The 20,434-nt window shown below is 43.0% G+C and overlaps 1 protein-coding gene across 1 annotated transcript in view; it reads left to right on the top strand.

Annotated features, from left to right (window-relative positions):
• LOC135521875 (voltage-dependent calcium channel gamma-6 subunit-like) overlaps positions 1-20,434 on the top strand; it is a 33,271-nt gene that overhangs the window by 10,092 nt on the left and 2,745 nt on the right. The window contains exons 2-3 of the mRNA XM_064947655.1: positions 18,588-18,662; positions 19,086-19,223. Of these exons, the coding sequence (XP_064803727.1) occupies positions 18,588-18,662; positions 19,086-19,223 (213 nt within the window). The remainder of the gene's footprint in view (positions 1-18,587; positions 18,663-19,085; positions 19,224-20,434) is intronic.

Genomic DNA, 20,434 nt, shown 5'->3' with positions numbered 1-20,434 from the left:
AAATATATATAAAAGAGAGAGAGGACGAGCAGCAGAGGACGAGAAAATATATATAAAAGACAGAGAGAGAGAGAGAGAGAGAGAGGACGAGCAGCAGAGGATGAGAAAATATATATAAAAGACAGAGAAAGAGAGAGGACGAGCAGAAGAGGATGATTAAATATATATAAAGGCAGAGATAAAGAGGACGAGCAGCAGAGGACGAGAATATATATATAAAGGCAGAGATAGAGAGGACAAGCAGCAGAGGCCGAGAGAATATATATAAAACACAGAGAGAGAGAGAGAGAGAGAGAGGATGAGCAGCAGAGGACGAGAGAATATATATAAAACACAGAGAGAGAGAGAGAGAGAGAGAGAGAGAGAGAGAGAGAGGATGAGCAGCAGAGGACGAGAGAATGTATATAAAGGCAGAGATAGAGAGGACGCGCAGCAAAGGCCGAGAGAATATATATAAAACACAGAGAGAGAGAGAGAGAGAGAGAGGACGAGCAGCAGAGAACGAGAAAATATATATAAAAACAGAGAGAGAAAGAGAGGACAAGCAGCAGAGGACGAGAAAATATATATAAAAGACAGAGAGAGAGAGAGAGGGGACGAGCAGCAGAGGAGGAGAAAATATATATAAAAGACACAGAGAAAGAGAGAGGACGAGCAGAAGAGGATGATTAAATATATATAAAAGACAGAGAGAGAGAGAGAAAGAGAGAGGACGAGCAGCAGTGGACGAAAAAATATATATAAAGGCAGAGATAGAGAGGACGCGCAGCTAAGGCCGAGAAAATATATATAAAACACAGAGAGAGAGAGAGAGGACGAGCAGCAGAGGATGAGAAAATATATATAAAGGCAGAGATAGAGAGGACGAGCAGCAGAGGCCGAGAGAATATATATAAAACAGAGAGAGAGAGAGAGAGAGAGAGAGAGAAGGAGGAGGAGCAGCAGAGGATGAGAAAATATATATAAAAGAGAGAGAGGACGAGCAGCAGAGGACGAGAAAATATATATAAAAGACAGAGAGAGAGAGAGAGAGAGAGAGGACGAGCAGCAGAGGATGAGAAAATATATATAAAAGACAGAGAAAGAGAGAGGACGAGCAGAAGAGGATGATTAAATATATATAAAAGACAGAGAGAGAGTGAGAGAGAAAGAGAGGACGAGCAGCAGAGGACGAAAATATATATATAAAGGCAGAGAGAGAGAGGACGCGCAGCAAAGGCCGAGAGAATATATATAAAACACAGAGAGAGAAAGAGAGAGAGAGAGAGAGAGAACGAGCAGCAGAGGATGAGAAAATATATATAAAGGCAGAGATAGAGAGGACGAGCAGCAGAGGACGGGCAGCAGAGGCCGAGAGAATATATATAAAACACAGAGAGAGAGAGAGAGAGAGAGAGAGAGAGGACGAGCAGCAGAGGATGAGAAAATATATATAAAGCAGAGATAGAGAGGACGCGCAGCTAAGGCCGAGAGAATATATATAAAACACAGAGAGAGAGAGAGAGAGAGAGGATGAGCAGCAGAGGACGAGAGAATGTATATAAAAGAGAGAGAGAGGACGAGCAGCAGAGGACGAGAAAATATATATAAAAGACAGAGAGAGAGAGGGGACAAGCAGCAGAGGACGAGAAAATATATATAAAAAACAGGAAGAGAAAGAGAGGACAAGCAACAGAGGACGAGAAAATATGTATAAAAGACAGAGAGAGAGAGAGAGGGGACGAGCAGCAGAGGAGGAGAAAATATATATAAAAGACACAGAGAAAGAGAGAGGACGAGCAGAAGAGGACGATTAAATATATATAAAAGACAGAGAGAGAGAGAGAGAGAAAGAGAGAGGAGGAGCAGCAGAGGACGAAAAAATATATATAAAGGCAGAGATAGAGAGGACGCGCAGCAAAGGCCGAGAGAATATATATAAAACACAGAGAGAGAGAGAGAGAGAGAGGACGAGCAGCAGAGGATGAGAAAATATATATAAAGGCAGAGATAGAGAGGACAAGCAGCAGAGGCCGAGAGAATATATATAAAACACAGAGAGAGAGAGAGAGAGAGAGGATGAGCAGCAGAGGACGAGAGAATATATATAAAACACAGAGAGAGAGAGAGAGAGAGAGAGAGAGAGGATGAGCAGCAGAGGACGAGAGAATATATATAAAACACACAGAGAGAGAGAGAGAGAGAGAGGACGAGCAGCAGAGGACGAGAAAATATATATAAAAACAGAGAGAGAAAGAGAGGACAAGCAGCAGAGGACGAGAAAATATATATAAAAGACAGAGAGAGAGAGAGGGAACGAGCAGCAGAGGAGGAGAAAATATATATAAAAGACACAGAGAAAGAGAGAGGACAAGCAGAAGAGGATGATTAAATATATATAAAAGACAGAGAGAGAGAGAGAGAAAGAGAGAGGACGAGCAGCAGAGGACGAAAAAATATATATAAAGGCAGAGATAGAGAGGACGCGCAGCTAAGGCCGAGAAAATATATATAAAACACAGAGAGAGAGAGAGAGGACGAGCAGCAGAGGATGAGAAAATATATATAAAGGCAGAGATAGAGAGGACGAGCAGCTAAGGCCGAGAGAATATATATAAAACACAGAGAGAGAGAGAGAGAGAGGACGAGCAGCAGAGGACGAGAATATATATATAAAGGCAGAGATAGAGAGGACAAGCAGCAGAGGCCGAGAGAATATATATAAAACACAGAGAGAGAGAGAGAGAGAGAGAGGATGAGCAGCAGAGGACGAGAGAATATATATAAAACACAGAGAGAGAGAGAGAGAGAGAGAGAGAGAGAGAGGATGAGCAGCAGAGGACGAGAGAATGTATATAAAAGACAGAGAGAGAGAGAGATAAAGAGAGAGGACGAGCAGCAGAGGACGAAAAAATATATATAAAGGCAGAGATAGAGAGGACGCGCAGCAAAGGCCGAGAGAATATATATAAAACACAGAGAGAGAGAGAGAGAGAGAGAGGACGAGCAGCAGAGAACGAGAAAATATATATAAAAACAGAGAGAGAAAGAGAGGACAAGCAGCAGAGGACGAGAAAATATATATAAAAGACAGAGAGAGAGAGAGGGGACGAGCAGCAGAGGAGGAGAAAATATATATAAAAGACACAGAGAAAGAGAGAGGACGAGCAGAAGAGGATGATTAAATATATATAAAAGACAGAGAGAGAGAGAGAGAAAGAGAGAGGACGAGCAGCAGAGGACGAAAAAATATATATAAAGGCAGAGATAGAGAGGACGCGCAGCTAAGGCCGAGAAAATATATATAAAACACAGAGAGAGAGAGAGAGAGGACGAGCAGCAGAGGATGAGAAAATATATATAAAGGCAGAGATAGAGAGGACGAGCAGCAGAGGCCGAGAGAATATATATAAAACAGAGAGAGAGAGAGAGAGAGAGAGAGAGAGAGAGAGGAGCAGCAGAGGATGAGAAAATATATATAAAAGAGAGAGAGGACGAGCAGCAGAGGACGAGAAAATATATATAAAAGACAGAGAGAGAGAGAGAGAGAGAGGACGAGCAGCAGAGGACGAGAAAATATATATAAAAGACACAGAAAGAGAGAGGACGAGCAGAAGAGGATGATTAAATATATATAAAAGACAGAGAGAGAGTGAGAGAGAAAGAGAGGACGAGCAGCAGAGGACGAAAATATATATATAAAGGCAGAGAGAGAGAGGACGCGCAGCAAAGGCCGAGAGAATATATATAAAACACAGAGAGAGAAAGAGAGAGAGAGAGAGAGAGAGAGAACGAGCAGCAGAGGATGAGAAAATATATATAAAGGCAGAGATAGAGAGGACGAGCAGCAGAGGACGTGCAGCAGAGGCCGAGAGAATATATATAAAACACAGAGAGAGAGAGAGAGAGAGAGAGAGAGAGGACGAGCAGCAGAGGATGAGAAAATATATATAAAGCAGAGATAGAGAGGACGCGCAGCTAAGGCCGAGAGAATATATATAAAACACAGAGAGAGAGAGAGAGAGAGAGAGGATGAGCAGCAGAGGACGAGAGAATGTATATAAAAGAGAGAGAGTGGACGAGCAGCAGAGGACGAGAAAATATATATAAAAGACAGAGAGAGAGAGAGGACAAGCAGCAGAGGACGAGAAAATATATATAAAAAACAGGAAGAGAAAGAGAGGACAAGCAACAGAGGACGAGAAAATATGTATAAAAGACAGAGAGAGAGAGAGAGGGGACGAGCAGCAGAGGAGGAGAAAATATATATAAAAGACACAGAGAAAGAGAGAGGACGAGCAGAAGAGGACGATTAAATATATATAAAAGACAGAGAGAGAGAGAGAGAGAGAAAGAGAGAGGAGGAGCAGCAGAGGACGAAAAAATATATATAAAGGCAGAGATAGAGAGGACGCGCAGCAAAGGCCGAGAGAATATATATAAAACACAGAGAGAGAGAGAGAGAGAGAGGACGAGCAGCAGAGGATGAGAAAATATATATAAAGGCAGAGATAGAGAGGACAAGCAGCAGAGGCCGAGAGAATATATATAAAACACAGAGAGAGAGAGAGAGAGAGAGGATGAGCAGCAGAGGACGAGAGAATATATATAAAACACAGAGAGAGAGAGAGAGAGAGAGAGAGAGAGGATGAGCAGCAGAGGACGAGAGAATGTATATAAAAGAGAGAGAGAGGACGAGCAGCAGAGGACGAGAAAATAAATATAAAAAACAGAGAGAGAAAGAGAGGACAAGCAGCAGAGGACGAGAAAATATATATAAAGACAGAGAGCGAGAGAGAGAGGGGACGAGCAGCAGAGGAGGAGAAAATATATATAAAAGACACAGAGAAAGAGAGAGGACGAGCAGAAGAGGACGATTAAATATATATAAAAGACAGAGAGAGAGAGAGAGAAAGAGAGAGGACGAGCAGCAGAGGACGAAAAAATATATATAAAGGCAGAGATAGAGAGGACGCACAGCAAAGGCCGAGAGAATATATATAAAACACAGAGAGAGAGAGAGAGAGAGAGAGAGGACGAGCAGCAGAGGACGAGAAAATATATATAAAAACAGAGAGAGAAAGAGAGGACAAGCAGCAGAGGACGAGAAAATATATATAAAAGACAGAGAGAGAGAGAGGGGACGAGCAGCAGAGGAGGAGAAAATATATATAAAAGACACAGAGAAAGAGAGAGGACGAGCAGAAGAGGATGATTAAATATATATAAAAGACAGAGAGAGAGAGAGAAAGAGAGAGCACGAGCAGCAGAGGACGAAAAAATATATATAAAGGCAGAGATAGAGAGGACGCGCAGCTAAGGCCGAGAAAATATATATAAAACACAGAGAGAGAGAGAGAGAGAGAGAGAGAGAGAGAGAGGACGAGCAGCAGAGGATGAGAAAATATATATAAAGGCAGAGATAGAGAGGACGAGCAGCAGAGGCCGAGAGAATATATATAAAACACAGAGAGAGAGAGAGAGAGAGAGAGAGAGAGGATGAGCAGCAGAGGATGAGAAAATATATATAAAAGAGAGAGAGAGAGGACGAGCAGCAGAGGACAAGAAAATATATATAAAAGACAGAGAGAGAGAGAGAGAGAGAGGACGAGCAGCAGAGGACGAGAAAATAAATATAAAAGACACAGAGAAAGAGAGAGGACGAGCAGAAGAGGATGATTAAATATATATAAAAGACAGAGAGAGAGTGAGAGAGAAAGAGAGAGGACGAGCAGCAGAGGACGAAAAAATATATAGAAAGGCAGAGATAGAGAGGACGCGCAGCAAAGGCCGAGAGAATATATATAAAACACAGAGAGAAAAGAGAGAGAGAGAGAGAGAGAGAGAGAGAGAGAGACCGAGCAGCAGAGGACGAGAAAATATATATAAAGGCAGAGATAGAGAGGACAGGCAGCAGAGGACGGGCAGCAGAGGCCGAAAGAATATATATAAAACACAGAGAGAGAGAGAGAGAGAGAGAGAGAGAGAGAGGACGAGCAGCATAGGATGAGAAAATATATATAAAGCAGAGATAGAGAGGACGAACAGCTAAGGCCGAGAGAATATATATAAAACACAGAGAGAGAGAGAGAGAGAGAGAGAGAGAGAGAGAAGACAAGCAGCAGAGGACGAGAAAATATATATAAAGGCAGGGATAGAGAGGACGAGCAGCAGAGGCTGAGAGAATATATAATAAACACAGAGAGAGAGAGAGAGAGAGAGAGAGAGAGAGAGAGAGAGGATGAGCAGCAGAGGACGAGAGAATGTATATAAAAGAGAGAGAGAGGACGAGCAGCAGAGGACAAGAAAATATATATGAAAGACAGAGAGAGAGAGAGGACGAGCAGCAGAGGACAAGAAAATATATATAAAAAACAGGAAGAGAAAGAGAGGACAAGCAACAGAGGACAAGAAAATATGTATAAAAGACAGAGAGAGAGAGAGAGGGGACGAGCAGCAGAGGAGGAGAAAATATATATAAAAGACACAGAGAAAGAGAGAGGATGAGCAGAAGAGGACGATTAAATATATATAAAAGACAGAGAGAGAGAGAGAGAAAGAGAGAGGAGGAGCAGCAGAGGACGAAAAAATATATATAAAGGCAGAGATAGAGAGGACGCGCAGCAAAGGCCGAGAGAATATATATAAAACACAGAGAGAGAGAGAGAGAGAGAGAGGACGAGCAGCAGAGGATGAGAAAATATATATAAAGGCAGAGATAGAGAGGACAAGCAGCAGAGACCGAGAGAATATATATAAAACACAGAGAGAGAGAGAGAGAGAGAGAGAGAGAGAGAGGACGAGCAGCATAGGATGAGAAAATATATATAAAGCAGAGATAGAGAGGACACGCAGCTAAGGCCGAGAGAATATATATAAAACACAGAGAGAGAGAGAGAGAGAGAGAGAGAGAGAGAGAGAGAGAGAAGACAAGCAGCAGAGGACGAGAAAATATATATAAAGGCAGGGATAGAGAGGACGAGCAGCAGAGGCCGAGAGAATATATATAAAACACAGAGAGAGAGAGAGAGAGAGAGAGAGAGAGAGAGAGAGAGAGAGAGAGAGGATGAGCAGCAGAGGACGAGAGAATGTATATAAAAGAGAGAGAGAGGACGAGCAGCAGAGGACGAGAAAATATATATAAAAGACAGAGAGAGAGAGAGGACGAGCAGCAGAGGACGAGAAAATATGTATAAAAGACAGAGAGAGAGAGAGAGGGGACGAGCAGCAGAGGAGGAGAAAATATATATAAAAGACACAGAGAAAGAGAGAGGACGAGCAGAAGAGGACGATTAAATATATATAAAAGACAGAGAGAGAGAGAGAGAGAAAGAGAGAGGAGGAGCAGCAGAGGACGAAAAAATATATATAAAGGCAGAGATAGAGAGGACGCGCAGCAAAGGCCGAGAGAATATATATAAAACACAGAGAGAGAGAGAGAGAGAGGACGCAGCAGCAGAGGATGAGAAAATATATATAAAGGCAGAGATAGAGAGGACAAGCAGCAGAGACCGAGAGAATATATATAAAACACAGAGAGAGAGAGAGAGAGAGAGAGAGAGAGAGAGGATGAGCAGCAGAGGACGAGAGAATGTATATAAAAGAGAGAAGACGAGCAGCAGAGGACGAGAAAATATATAAAAAAACAGAGAGAGAAAGAGAGGACAAGCAGCAGAGGACGAGAAAATATGTATAAAAGACAGAGAGAGAGGGGACAAGCAGCAGAGGAGGAGAAAATATATATAAAAGACAGAGAAAGAGAGAGGACGAGCAGAAGAGGACGATTAAATATATATAAAAGACAGAGAGAGAGAGAGAGAAATTGAGAGGAGGAGCAGCAGAGGACGAAAAAATATATATAAAGGCAGAGATAGAGAGGATGCGCAGCAAAGGACAAGAGAATATATATAAAACACAGAGAGAGAGAGAGAGGACGATCAGCAGAGGATGAGAAAATATATATAAAGGCAGAGATAGAGAGGAAGCACAGCTAAGGCCGAGAGAATATATATAAAACACAGAGAGAGAGAGAGAGAGAGAGAGAGAGAGAGAGAGAGAGAGAGAGAGAGAGAGAGGACGAGCAGCAGAGGATGAGAAAATATATATAAAAGAGAGAGAGGACGAGCAGCAGAGGACGAGAAAATATATATAAAAGACAGAGAGAGAGAGAGAGGACGAGCAGCAGAGGACGAGAAAATAAATATAAAAAACAGAGAGAGAAAGAGAGGACAAGCAGCAGAGGACGAGAAAATATATATAAAGACAGAGAGCGAGAGAGAGAGGGGACGAGCAGCAGAGGAGGAGAAAATATATATAAAAGACACAGAGAAAGAGAGAGGACGAGCAGAAGAGGACGATTAAATATATATAAAAGAGAGAGAGAGAGAGAGAGAGAGAGAAATTGAGAGGAGGAGCAGCAGAGGACGAAAAAATATATATAAAGGCAGAGATAGAGAGGATGCGCAGCAAAGGCCAAGAGAATATATATAAAACACAGAGAGAGAGAGAGAGAGAGAGGACGATCAGCAGAGGATGAGAAAATATATATAAAGGCAGAGATAGAGAGGACGCGCAGCTAAGGCCGAGAGAATATATATAAAACACAGAGAGAGAGAGAGAGAGAGGACGAGCAGCAGAGGACGAGAATATATATATAAAGGCAGAGATAGAGAGGACAAGCAGCAGAGGCCGAGATAATATATATAAAACACAGAGAGAGAGAGAGAGAGAGAGAGAGAGAGAGAGAGAGAGAGGACGAGCAGCAGAGGATGAGAAAATATATATAAACGAGAGAGAGAGAGGACGAGCAGCAGAGGACGAGAAAATATATATAAAAGACAGAGAGAGAGAGAGAGGACGAGCAGCAGAGGACGAGAAAATAAATATAAAAAACAGAGAGAGAAAGAGAGGACAAGCAGCAGAGGACGAGAAAATATATATAAAGACAGAGAGCGAGAGAGAGAGGGGACGAGCAGCAGAGGAGGAGAAAATATATATAAAAGACACAGAGAAAGAGAGAGGACGAGCAGAAGAGGACGATTAAATATATATAAAAGACAGAGAGAGAGAGAGAGAAAGAGAGAGGACGAGCAGCAGAGGACGAAAAAATATATATAAAGGCAGAGATAGAGAGGACGCGCAGCAAAGGCCGAGAGAATATATATAAAACACAGAGAGAGAGAGAGAGAGAGAGAGAGAGAGGACGAGCAGCAGAGGACGAGAAAATATATATAGAAACAGAGAGAGAAAGAGAGGACAAGCAGCAGAGGACGAGAAAATATATATAAAAGACAGAGAGAGAGAGAGAGGGGACGAGCAGCAGAGGAGGAGAAAATATATATAAAAGACACAGAGAAAGAGAGAGGACGAGCAGAAGAGGATGATTAAATATATATAAAAGACAGAGAGAGAGAGAGAGAAAGAGAGAGGACGAGCAGCAGAGGACGAAAAAATATATATAAAGGCAGAGATAGAGAGGACGCGCAGCTAAGGCCGAGAAAATATATATAAAACACAGAGAGAGAGAGAGAGAGAGGATGAGCAGCAGAGGATGAGAAAATATATATAAAGGCAGAGATAGAGAGGACGAGCAGCAGAGGCCGAGAGAATATATATAAAACACAGAGAGAGAGAGAGAGAGAGAGAGAGAGGATGAGCAGCAGAGGATGAGAAAATATATATAAAAGAGAGAGAGAGAGGACGAGCAGCAGAGGACGAGAAAATATATATAAAAGACAGAGAGAGAGAGAGAGAGAGAGAGGACGAGCAGCAGAGGACGAGAAAATATATATAAAAGACACAGAGAAAGAGAGAGGACGAGCAGAAGAGGATGATTAAATATATATAAAAGACAGAGAGAGAGTGAGAGAGAAAGAGAGAGGACGAGCAGCAGAGGACGAAAAAATATATATAAAGGCAGAGATAGAGAGGACGCGCAGCAAAGGCCGAGAGAATATATATAAAACACAGAGAGAGAGAGAGAGAGAGAGAGAGAGAGACGAGCAGCAGAGGATGAGAAAATATATATAAAGGCAGAGATAGAGAGGACAAGCAGCAGAGACCGAGAGAATATATATAAAACACAGAGAGAGAGAGAGAGAGAGAGAGAGAGGACGAGCAGCATAGGATGAGAAAATATATATAAAGCAGAGATAGAGAGGACACGCAGCTAAGGCCGAGAGAATATATATAAAACACAGAGAGAGAGAGAGAGAGAGAGAGAGAGAGAAGACAAGCAGCAGAGGACGAGAAAATATATATAAAGGCAGGGATAGAGAGGACGAGCAGCAGAGGCCGAGAGAATATATATAAAACACAGAGAGAGAGAGAGAGAGAGAGAGAGAGAGAGAGAGAGAGAGAGAGAGAGAGGATGAGCAGCAGAGGACGAGAGAATGTATATAAAAGAGAGAGAGAGGACGAGCAGCAGAGGACGAGAAAATATATATAAAAGACAGAGAGAGAGAGAGGACGAGCAGCAGAGGACGAGAAAATATGTATAAAAGACAGAGAGAGAGAGAGAGGGGACGAGCAGCAGAGGAGGAGAAAATATATATAAAAGACACAGAGAAAGAGAGAGGACGAGCAGAAGAGGACGATTAAATATATATAAAAGACAGAGAGAGAGAGAGAGAGAAAGAGAGAGGAGGAGCAGCAGAGGACAAAAAATATATATAAAGGCAGAGATAGAGAGGACGCGCAGCAAAGGCCGAGAGAATATATATAAAACACAGAGAGAGAGAGAGAGAGAGAGAGGACGAGCAGCAGAGGATGAGAAAATATATATAAAGGCAGAGATAGAGAGGACAAGCAGCAGAGACCGAGAGAATATATATAAAACACAGAGAGAGAGAGAGAGAGAGAGAGAGAGAGAGAGAGGATGAGCAGCAGAGGACGAGAGAATGTATATAAAAGAGAGAGGACGAGCAGCAGAGGACGAGAAAATATATAAAAAAACAGAGAGAGAAAGAGAGGACAAGCAGCAGAGGACGAGAAAATATGTATAAAAGACAGAGAGAGAGAGAGAGGGGACAAGCAGCAGAGGAGGAGAAAATATATATAAAAGACAGAGAAAGAGAGAGGACGAGCAGAAGAGGACGATTAAATATATATAAAAGACAGAGAGAGAGAGAGAGAAATTGAGAGGAGGAGCAGCAGAGGACGAAAAAATATATATAAAGGCAGAGATAGAGAGGATGCGCAGCAAAGGACAAGAGAATATATATAAAACACAGAGAGAGAGAGAGAGGACGATCAGCAGAGGATGAGAAAATATATATAAAAAACAGAGAGAGAAAGAGAGGACAAGCAGCAGAGGACGAGAAAATATATATAAAAGACAGAGAGAGAGAGAGGGGACGAGCAGCAGAGGAGGAGAAAATATATATAAAGGCAGAGATAGAGAGGACGCGCAGCTAAGGCCGAGAGAATATATATAAAACACAGAGAGAGAGAGAGAGAGAGAGAGAGAGAGAACGAGCAGCAGAGGATGAGAAAATATATATAAAGGCAGAGACAGAGAGGACGAGCAGCAGAGGACGGGCAGCAGAGGCCGAGAGAATATATATAAAACACAGAGAGAGAGAGAGAGAGAGAGAGAGAGGATGAGAGAGAAGACGAGCAGCAGAGGACGAGAAAATATATATAAAGGCAGAGATAGAGAGGACTAGCAGCAGAGGCCGAGTGAATATATATAAAACACAGAGAGAGAGAGAGAGAGAGAGAGAGAGGATGAGCAGCAGAGGACGAGAGAATGTATATAAAAGAGAGAGAGAGGACGAGCAGCAGAGGACGAGAAAATATATATAAAAGACAGAGAGAGAGAGAGGACGAGAAGCAGAGGATGAGAAAATATATATAAAAAACAGAGAGAGAAAGAGAGGACAAGCAGCAGAGGACGAGAAAATATGTATAAAAGACAGAGAGAGAGAGAGGACGAGCAGAAGAGGACGATTAAATGTATATAACAGACAGAGAGAGAGAGAGAGAGAAAGAGAGAGGAGGAGCAGCAGAGGACGAAAAAATATATATAAAGGCAGAGATAGAGAGGATGTGCAGCAAAGGCCGAGAGAATATATATAAAACACAGAGAGAGAGAGAGAGAGAGAGGACGAGCAGAAGAGGATGAGAAAATATATATAAAGGCAGAGATAGAGAGGACGCGCAGCTAAGGCCGAGAGAATATATATAAAACACAGAGAGTGAGAGAGAGAGAGAGAGAGGACGAGCAGCAGAGGACGAGAATATATATATAAAGGCAGAGATATAGAGGACAAGCAGCAGAGGCCGAGAGAATATATATAAAACACAGAGAGAGAGAGAGAGAGAGAGATAGAGAGAGGACGAGCAGCAGAGGATGAGAAAATATATATAAAAGAGAGAGAGAGATGACGAGCAGCAGAGGACGAGAAAATATATATAAAAGACAGAGAGAGAGAGGGAGGACGAGCAGCAGAGGACGAGAAAATATATATAAAAAACAGAGAGAGAAAGAGAGGACAAGCAGCAGAGGACGAGAAAATATATATAAAGACAGAGAGAGAGAGAGAGAGAGGGGACGAGCAGCAGATGAGGAGAAAATATATATAATAGACACAGAGAAAGAGAGAGGACGAGCAGAAGAGGACGATTAAATATATATAAAAGACAGAGAGAGAGAGAGAGAAAGAGAGAGGACGAGCAGCAGAGGACGAAAAAATATATATAAAGGCAGAGATAGAGAGGACGCGCAGCAAAGGCCGAGAGAATATATATAAAACACAGAGAGAGAGAGAGAGAGAGAGGACGAGCAGCAGAGGATGAGAAAATATATATAAAAAACAGAGAGAGAAAGAGAGGACAAGCAGCAGAGGACGAGAAAATATATATAAAAGACAGAGAGAGAGAGAGGGGACGAGCAGCAGAGGAGGAGGAAATATATATAAAAGACACAGAGAAAGAGAGAGGACGAGCAGAAGAGGATGATTAAATATATATAAAAGACAGAGAGAGAGTGAGAGAGAAAGAGAGAGGACGAGCAGCAGAGGACGAAAAAATATATATAAAGGCAGAGATAGAGAGGACGCTCAGTAAAGGCCGAGAGAATATATATAAAACACAGAGAGAGAGAGAGAGAGAGAGAGAGAGAGAGAGGACGAGCAGCAGAGGATGAGAAAATATATATAAAGGCAGAGATAGAGAGGACGAGCAGCAGAGGCCGAGAGAATATATATAAAACACAGAGAGAGAGAGAGAGAGAGAGGAGGAGCAGCAGAGGACGAGAAAATATATATAAAGGCAGAGATAGAGAGGACGAGCAGCAGAGGACGGGCAGCAGAGGCCGAGAGAATATATATAACACAGAGAGAGAGAGAGAGAGAGAGAGAGGACGAGCAGCAGAGGATGAGAAAATATATATAAAGCAGAGATAGAGAGGACGCGCAGCTAAGGCCGAGAGAATATATATAAAATACACAGAGAGAGAGAGAGAGAGAGGACGAGCAGCAGAGGACGAGAATATATATATATAAAAGAGAGAGAGAGAGAGAGAGAGGACGAGCAGCAGAGGCCGAGAGAATATATATAAAACACAGAGAGAGAGAGAGAGAGAGAGAGAGGACGAGCAGCAGAGGATGAGAAAATATATATAAAAGAGAGAGAGAGATGACGAGCAGCAGAGGACGAGAAAATATATATAAAAGACAGAGAGAGAGAGGGAGGACGAGCAGCAGAGGACGAGAAAATATATATAAAAAACAGAGAGAGAAAGAGAGGACAAGCAGCAGAGGACGAGAAAATATATATAAAAGACAGAGAGAGAGAGAGGGGACGAGCAGCAGAGGAGGAGGAAATATATATAAAAGACACAGAGAAAGAGAGAGGACGAGCAGAAGAGGATGATTAAATATATATAAAAGACAGAGAGAGAGTGAGAGAGAAAGAGAGAGGACGAGCAGCAGAGGACGAAAAAATATATATAAAGGCAGAGATAGAGAGGACGCTCAGTAAAGGCCGAGAGAATATATATAAAACACAGAGAGAGAGAGAGAGAGAGAGAGAGAGAGAGGACGAGCAGCAGAGGATGAGAAAATATATATAAAGGCAGAGATAGAGAGGACGAGCAGCAGAGGACAAGAGAATATATATAAAACACAGAGAGAGAGAGAGAGAGAGGAGGAGCAGCAGAGGACGAGAAAATATATATAAAGGCAGAGATAGAGAGGACGCGCAGCTAAGGCCGAGAGAATATATATAAAACACAGAGAGAGAGAGAGAGAGAGAGAAGACGAGCAGCAGAGGACGAGAAAATATATATAAAGGCAGAGATAGAGAGGACGAGCAGCAGAGGCCGAGAAAATATATATAAAACACAGAGAGAGAGAGAGAGAGAGAGAGAGAGAGGATGAGCAGCAGAGGACGAGAGAATGTATATAAAAGAGAGAGAGAGGACGAGCAGCAGAGGACGAGAAAATATATATAAAAGACAGAGAGAGAGAGAGAGGACGAGCAGCAGAGGACGAGAAAATGTATATAAAAAACAGAGAGAGAAAGAGAGGACAAGCAGCAGAGGACGAGAAAATATGTATTAAATACAGAGAGAGAGAGAGAGGGGACGAGCAGCAGAGGAGGAGAAAATATATATAAAAGACACAGAGAAAGAGAGAGGACGAGCAGAAGAGGACGATTAAATATATTTAAAAGACAGAGAGAGAGAGAGAAAGAGAGAGGACGAGCAGCAGAGGACGAAAAAATATATATAAAGGCAGAGATAGAGAGGACGCGCAGCTAAGGCCGAGAGAATATATATAAAATACACAGAGAGAGAGAGAGAGAGAGGACGAGCAGCAGAGGACGAGAATATATATATATAAAAGAGAGAGAGAGAGAGAGAGGACGAGCAGCAGAGGCCGAGAGAATATATATAAAACACAGAGAGAGAGAGAGAGAGAGAGAGAGAGAGAGGACGAGCCGCAGAGGATGAGAAAATATATATAAAAGAGAGAGAGAGATGACGAGCAGCAGAGGACGAGAAAATATATATAAAAGACAGAGAGAGAGAGGGAGGACGAGCAGCAGAGGACGAGAAAATATATATAAAAAACAGAGAGAGAAAGAGAGGACAAGCAGCAGAGGACGAGAAAATATATATAAAGACAGAGAGAGAGAGAGAGAGAGAGAGGGGACGAGCAGCAGATGAGGAGAAAATATATATAATAGACACAGAGAAAGAGAGAGGACGAGCAGAAGAGGACGATTAAATATATATAAAAGACAGAGAGAGAGAGAGAGAAAGAGAGAGGACGAGCAGCAGAGGACGAAAAAAAATATATAAAGGCAGAGATAGAGAGGACGCGCAGCAAAGGCCGAGAGAATATATATAAAACACAGAGAGAGAGAGAGAGAGAGAGAGGACGAGCAGCAGAGGATGAGAAAATTTATATAAAAAACAGAGAGAGAAAGAGAGGACAAGCAGCAGAGGACGAGAAAATATATATAAAAGACAGAGAGAGAGAGAGGGGACGAGCAGCAGAGGAGGAGGAAATATATATAAAAGACACAGAGAAAGAGAGAGGACGAGCAGAAGAGGATGATTAAATATATATAAAAGACAGAGAGAGAGTGAGAGAGAAAGAGAGAGGACGAGCAGCAGAGGACGAAAAAATATATATAAAGGCAGAGATAGAGAGGACGCTCAGTAAAGGCCGAGAGAATATATATAAAACACAGAGAGAGAGAGAGAGAGAGAGAGAGGAGAAGCAGCAGAGGACGAGAAAATATATATAAAGGCAGAGATAGAGAGGACGAGCAGCAGAGGCCGAGAAAATATATATAAAACACAGAGAGAGAGAGAGAGAGAGAGAGAGAGAGAGAGGATGAGCAGCAGAGGACGAGAGAATGTATATAAAAGAGAGAGAGAGGACGAGCAGCAGAGGACGAGAAAATATATATAAAAGACAGAGAGAGAGAGAGAGGACGAGCAGCAGAGGACGAGAAAATGTATATAAAAAACAGAGAGAGAAAGAGAGGACAAGCAGCAGAGGACGAGAAAATATGTATTAAATACAGAGAGAGAGAGAGAGGGGACGAGCAGCAGAGGAGGAGAAAATATATATAAAAGACACAGAGAAAGAGAGAGGACGAGCAGAAGAGGACGATTAAATATATATAAAAGACAGAGAGAGAGAGAGAAAGAGAGAGGACGAGCAGCAGAGGACGAAAAAATATATATAAAGGCAGAGATAGAGAGGACGCGCAGCTAAGGCCGAGAGAATATATATAAAATACACAGAGAGAGAGAGAGAGAGAGGACGAGCAGCAGAGGACGAGAATATATATATATAAAAGAGAGAGAGAGAGAGAGAGGACGAGCAGCAGAGGCCGAGAGAATATATATAAAACACAGAGAGAGAGAGAGAGAGAGAGAGAGGACGAGCAGCAGAGGATGAGAAAATATATATAAAAGAGAGAGAGAGAGAGAGGACGAGCAGCAGAGGACGAGAAAATATATATAAAAGACAGAGAGAGAGAGCGAGGACGAGCAGCAGAGGACGAGAAAATATATATAAAAAACAGAGAGAGAAAGAGAGGACAAGCAGCAGAGGACGAGAAAATGTATATAAAAGACAGAGAGAGAGAGAGAGAGAGAACGAGCAGCAGAGGAGGAGAAAATATATATAAAAGACACAGAGAAAGAGAGAGGACGAGCAGAAGAGGACGATTAAATATATATAAAAGACAGAGAGAGAGAGAGAGAAAGAGAGAGGACGAGCAGCAGAGGACGAAAAAATATATATAAAGGCAGAGATAGAGAGGACGCGCAGCAAAGGCCGAGGGAATATATATAAAACAGAGAGAGAGAGAGAGAGAGAGAGAGAGAGGACGAGCAGCAGAGGATGAGAAAATATATATAAAGGCAGAGATAGAGAGGACGCGCAGCTAAGGCCGAGAGAATATATATAAAACACAGAGAGAGAGAGAGAGAGAGAGAGAGAGAGAGAGAGGATGAGCAGCAGAGGATGAGAAAATATATATAAAAGAGAGAGAGGACGAGTAGCAGAGGATGAGAAAATATATATAAAAGACAGAGAGAGAGAGAGGACGAGCAGCAGAGGACGAGAAAATATATATAAAAAACAGAGAGAGAAAGAGAGGACAAGCAGCAGAGGATGAGAAAATATATATAAAAGACAGCGAGAGAGAGAGAGAGAAAGAGAGAGGACGAGCAGCAGAGGACGAGAAAATATATATAAAAGACAGAGAAAGAGAGAGGACGAGCAGAAGAGGATGATTAAATATATATAAAAGACAGCGAGAGAGAGAGAGAGAAAGAGAGAGGACGAGCAGCAGAGGACGAAAAAATATATATAAAGGCAGAGATATAGAGGACGCGCAGCAAAGGCCGAGAGAATATATATAAAACACAGAGAGAGAGAGAGAGAGAGAGAGAGAGAGAGGACGAGCAGTAGAGGATGAGAAAATATACATAAAGGCAGAGATAGAGAGGACGCGCAGCTAAGGCCGAGAGAATATATATAAAACACACAGAGAGAGAGAGAGAGAGAGAGAGAGAGAGAGAGAGAGAGGACGAGCAGCAGAGGACGAGAAAATATACATAAAGGCAGAGATAGAGAGGACGAGCAGCAGAGGACGAGCAGCAGAGGCCGAGAGAATATATATAAGACACAGAGAGAGAGAGAGAGAGAGAGAGAGAGAGAGAGAGAGAGAGAGGACGAGCAGCAGAGGATGAGAAAATATATATAAAGGCAGAGATAGAGAGGACGCGCAGCTAAGGCCGAGAGAATATATACAAAACACACACAGAGAGAGAGAGAGAGAGAGAGAGAGAGAGAGGACGAGCAGCAGAGGACGAGAAAATATATATAAAGGCAGAGATAGAGAGGACGAGCAGCAGAGGCCGAGAGAATATATATAAAACACAGAGAGAGAGAGAGAGAGAGCGAGAGAGAGAGGATGAGCAGCAGAGGACGAGAAAATATATATAAAAGAGAGAGAGAGTGGACGAGCAGCAGAGGACGAGAAAATATATATTAAACATAGAGAGAGAGAGAGAGAGAGAGAGTGAGAGAGAGGATGAGCAGCAGAGGACGAGATAATGTATATGAAAGACAGAGAGGAAGAGTGTCTATCTAATGCTGTATTAACCAAGCCCCTGTGATCCTCTCTCTTTTCCTTCTTTCATCTCGTTCACCTCCCTCTCCATCTGTTTCCCTCTTTCTCTTTGTTCTCACCCCTCCCTCCATCTGCCCACTCTATCACTCCCTATCTCTCCTTCCCCCTCTTTCTCATGTTCTCTGCGCTCTCTCGCTCTCTCCTTCTCTCCTTCTCTGTCTCTTCCTCCCTACAAATGTCTTGCTTTCTCTCCTTCCCCTCCACCTGCCCCCTCTTTCTATCTGTCCATCTCCCTCTCTTCCATCCCCCCTCTCTCTCACCTCTCTCGTGGCACCATATGTGCTGTGGATGTGGGACTGTGTAGAGCAGTGAGCAGTGTTTCTCTTGGTGCTCCCACCACACAGATAAAGTGTGTCTTCATGTCTAGGAGGACAGAGGGGATGGATGCACAGGGACCAGCAATATACTGTGTGTGTGATGTTCCCTCTCTGTTTTCTTCTCAGAATCCAACTGCACTTACTTCAAATTCTTCACCAATGGAGACAACGCAGTCATATTTATGAAGACAACCCACAAGAGTAAGTCAGCATCTTAAGTCTCGCCTCCTCCTCCTTCTCTCCCTCTCTCCCTCTCTTTCTCTCCCTGTCACCTTCCCCCTCCTTCTCTCCCTCTCACCTTCCCCCTCCTTTTCTCCCTCTCACCTTCCCCCTCCGTCTCTCCCTCTCACCTTACCCCTCCTTCTCTCCCTCTCACCTTCTCTCTCTTTCTCACAGTGCTGTATTTATCCCCTGTGATGTCACTCTCAGATGCACAATGCTCACTGAGGTGTAACTCTGCCCTCCCTCCCTCATTCTCCCCTGTCTTCCTCTCCAACACCTCTTCACTCTTTCTCTAACCACTTCTCCCTCTATTCACTTCCTCTCCATCCCTCTCTCCTCCTCCTCTCATTCGGTCTCTTTCACCTCCCCTTCTCCCCCGCCTCTCTCTCCCACCTCCCCCAGACCTGAACATAGCGGCTGCTATCCTAGCAATGATAGCTCTGTCTATGATGGTGATGGGAGCAATCTGTATCACCATGTCCCTCAGTAAAGGAGTGCCCTTCTTCCTCAAGCCCGCCTCCTTCTGCTTCATCCTATCAGGTAACGGGAAATAGACTACAAAGAGAGCAGCCACTATTCTGGGTGTAGACTTAGACCTCCCTGTAGGGAAATAAACAATCAAAAATGTACAGTAAACATTACGCTCGCAAAAGTTCCAACAGAATAAAGACATTTCAAATGTCATATTATGTCTATATACAGTTGTGGCCAAAAGTTCTGAGAATGACACAAATATTAATTTTCACAAAGTCTGCTACCTCAGTGTCTTTAGATATTTTTGTCAGATGTTACTATGGAATATTGAAGTATAATTACAAGCATTTCGTAAGTGTCAAAGGCTTTTATTGACAATTACATGAAGTTGATGTAAAGAGTCAATATTTGCAGTGTTGACCCTTCTTTTTCAAGACCACTGCAATCCGCCCTGGCATGCTGCCAATTAACTTCTGGGCCACATCCTGACTGATCGCAGCCCATTCTTGCATAATCAATGCTTGGAGTTTGTCAGAATTTGTGGGGTTTTGTTAGTCCACCCGCCTCTTGAGGATTGACCACAAGTTCTCAATGGGATCAAGGTCTGGGGAGTTTCCTGGCCATGGACCCAAAATATCAATGTTTTGTTCCCAGAGCCACTCAGTTATCACTTTTGCCTAATGGCAAGGTGCTCCATCATGCTGGAAAAGGCATTATTCATCACCAAACTGTTCCTGGATGGTTGGGAGAAGTTGCTCTCGGAGGATGTGTTGGTACCATTCTTTATTCATGGCTGTGTTCTTAGGCAAAATTGTGAGTGAGCCCACTCCCTTGGCTGAGAAGCAACCCCACACATGAATGGTCTCAGGATGCTTTACTGTTGTCATGACACAGGACTGATGGTAGAGCTCTCCTTGTCTTCTCCGGACAAGCTTTTTTCCGGATGCCCCAAACAATCGGAAAGGAGATTCATCAGAGAAAATGACTTTACCCCAGTCTTCAGCAGTCCAATCCCTGTACATTTTTACAGAACATCAGTCTGTCCCTGATGTTTTTCTGGGAGAGAAGTGGTTTGTTTGCTGCCCTTCCTGACACCAGGCCATGCTGCAAAAGTCTTCACCTCACTGTGCGTGCCGATGCACTCACACCTGCCTGCTGCCATTCCTGAGCAAGCTCTGTACTGGTGGTGCCCCGATCCCACAGCTGAATCAACTTTAGGAGACGGTCCTGGCGCTTGCTGGACTTTCTTGGGCGCCCTGAAACATTCTTCACAACAA

This window comes from Oncorhynchus masou, chromosome 30, assembly GCF_036934945.1.
Source record: "Oncorhynchus masou masou isolate Uvic2021 chromosome 30, UVic_Omas_1.1, whole genome shotgun sequence".
In the NCBI taxonomy this organism is placed as follows: domain Eukaryota; kingdom Metazoa; phylum Chordata; class Actinopteri; order Salmoniformes; family Salmonidae; genus Oncorhynchus; species Oncorhynchus masou.
The sequence above is the reverse complement of the archived record's forward strand: the minus strand, read 5'-3'. Positions and strand labels throughout refer to the sequence as shown.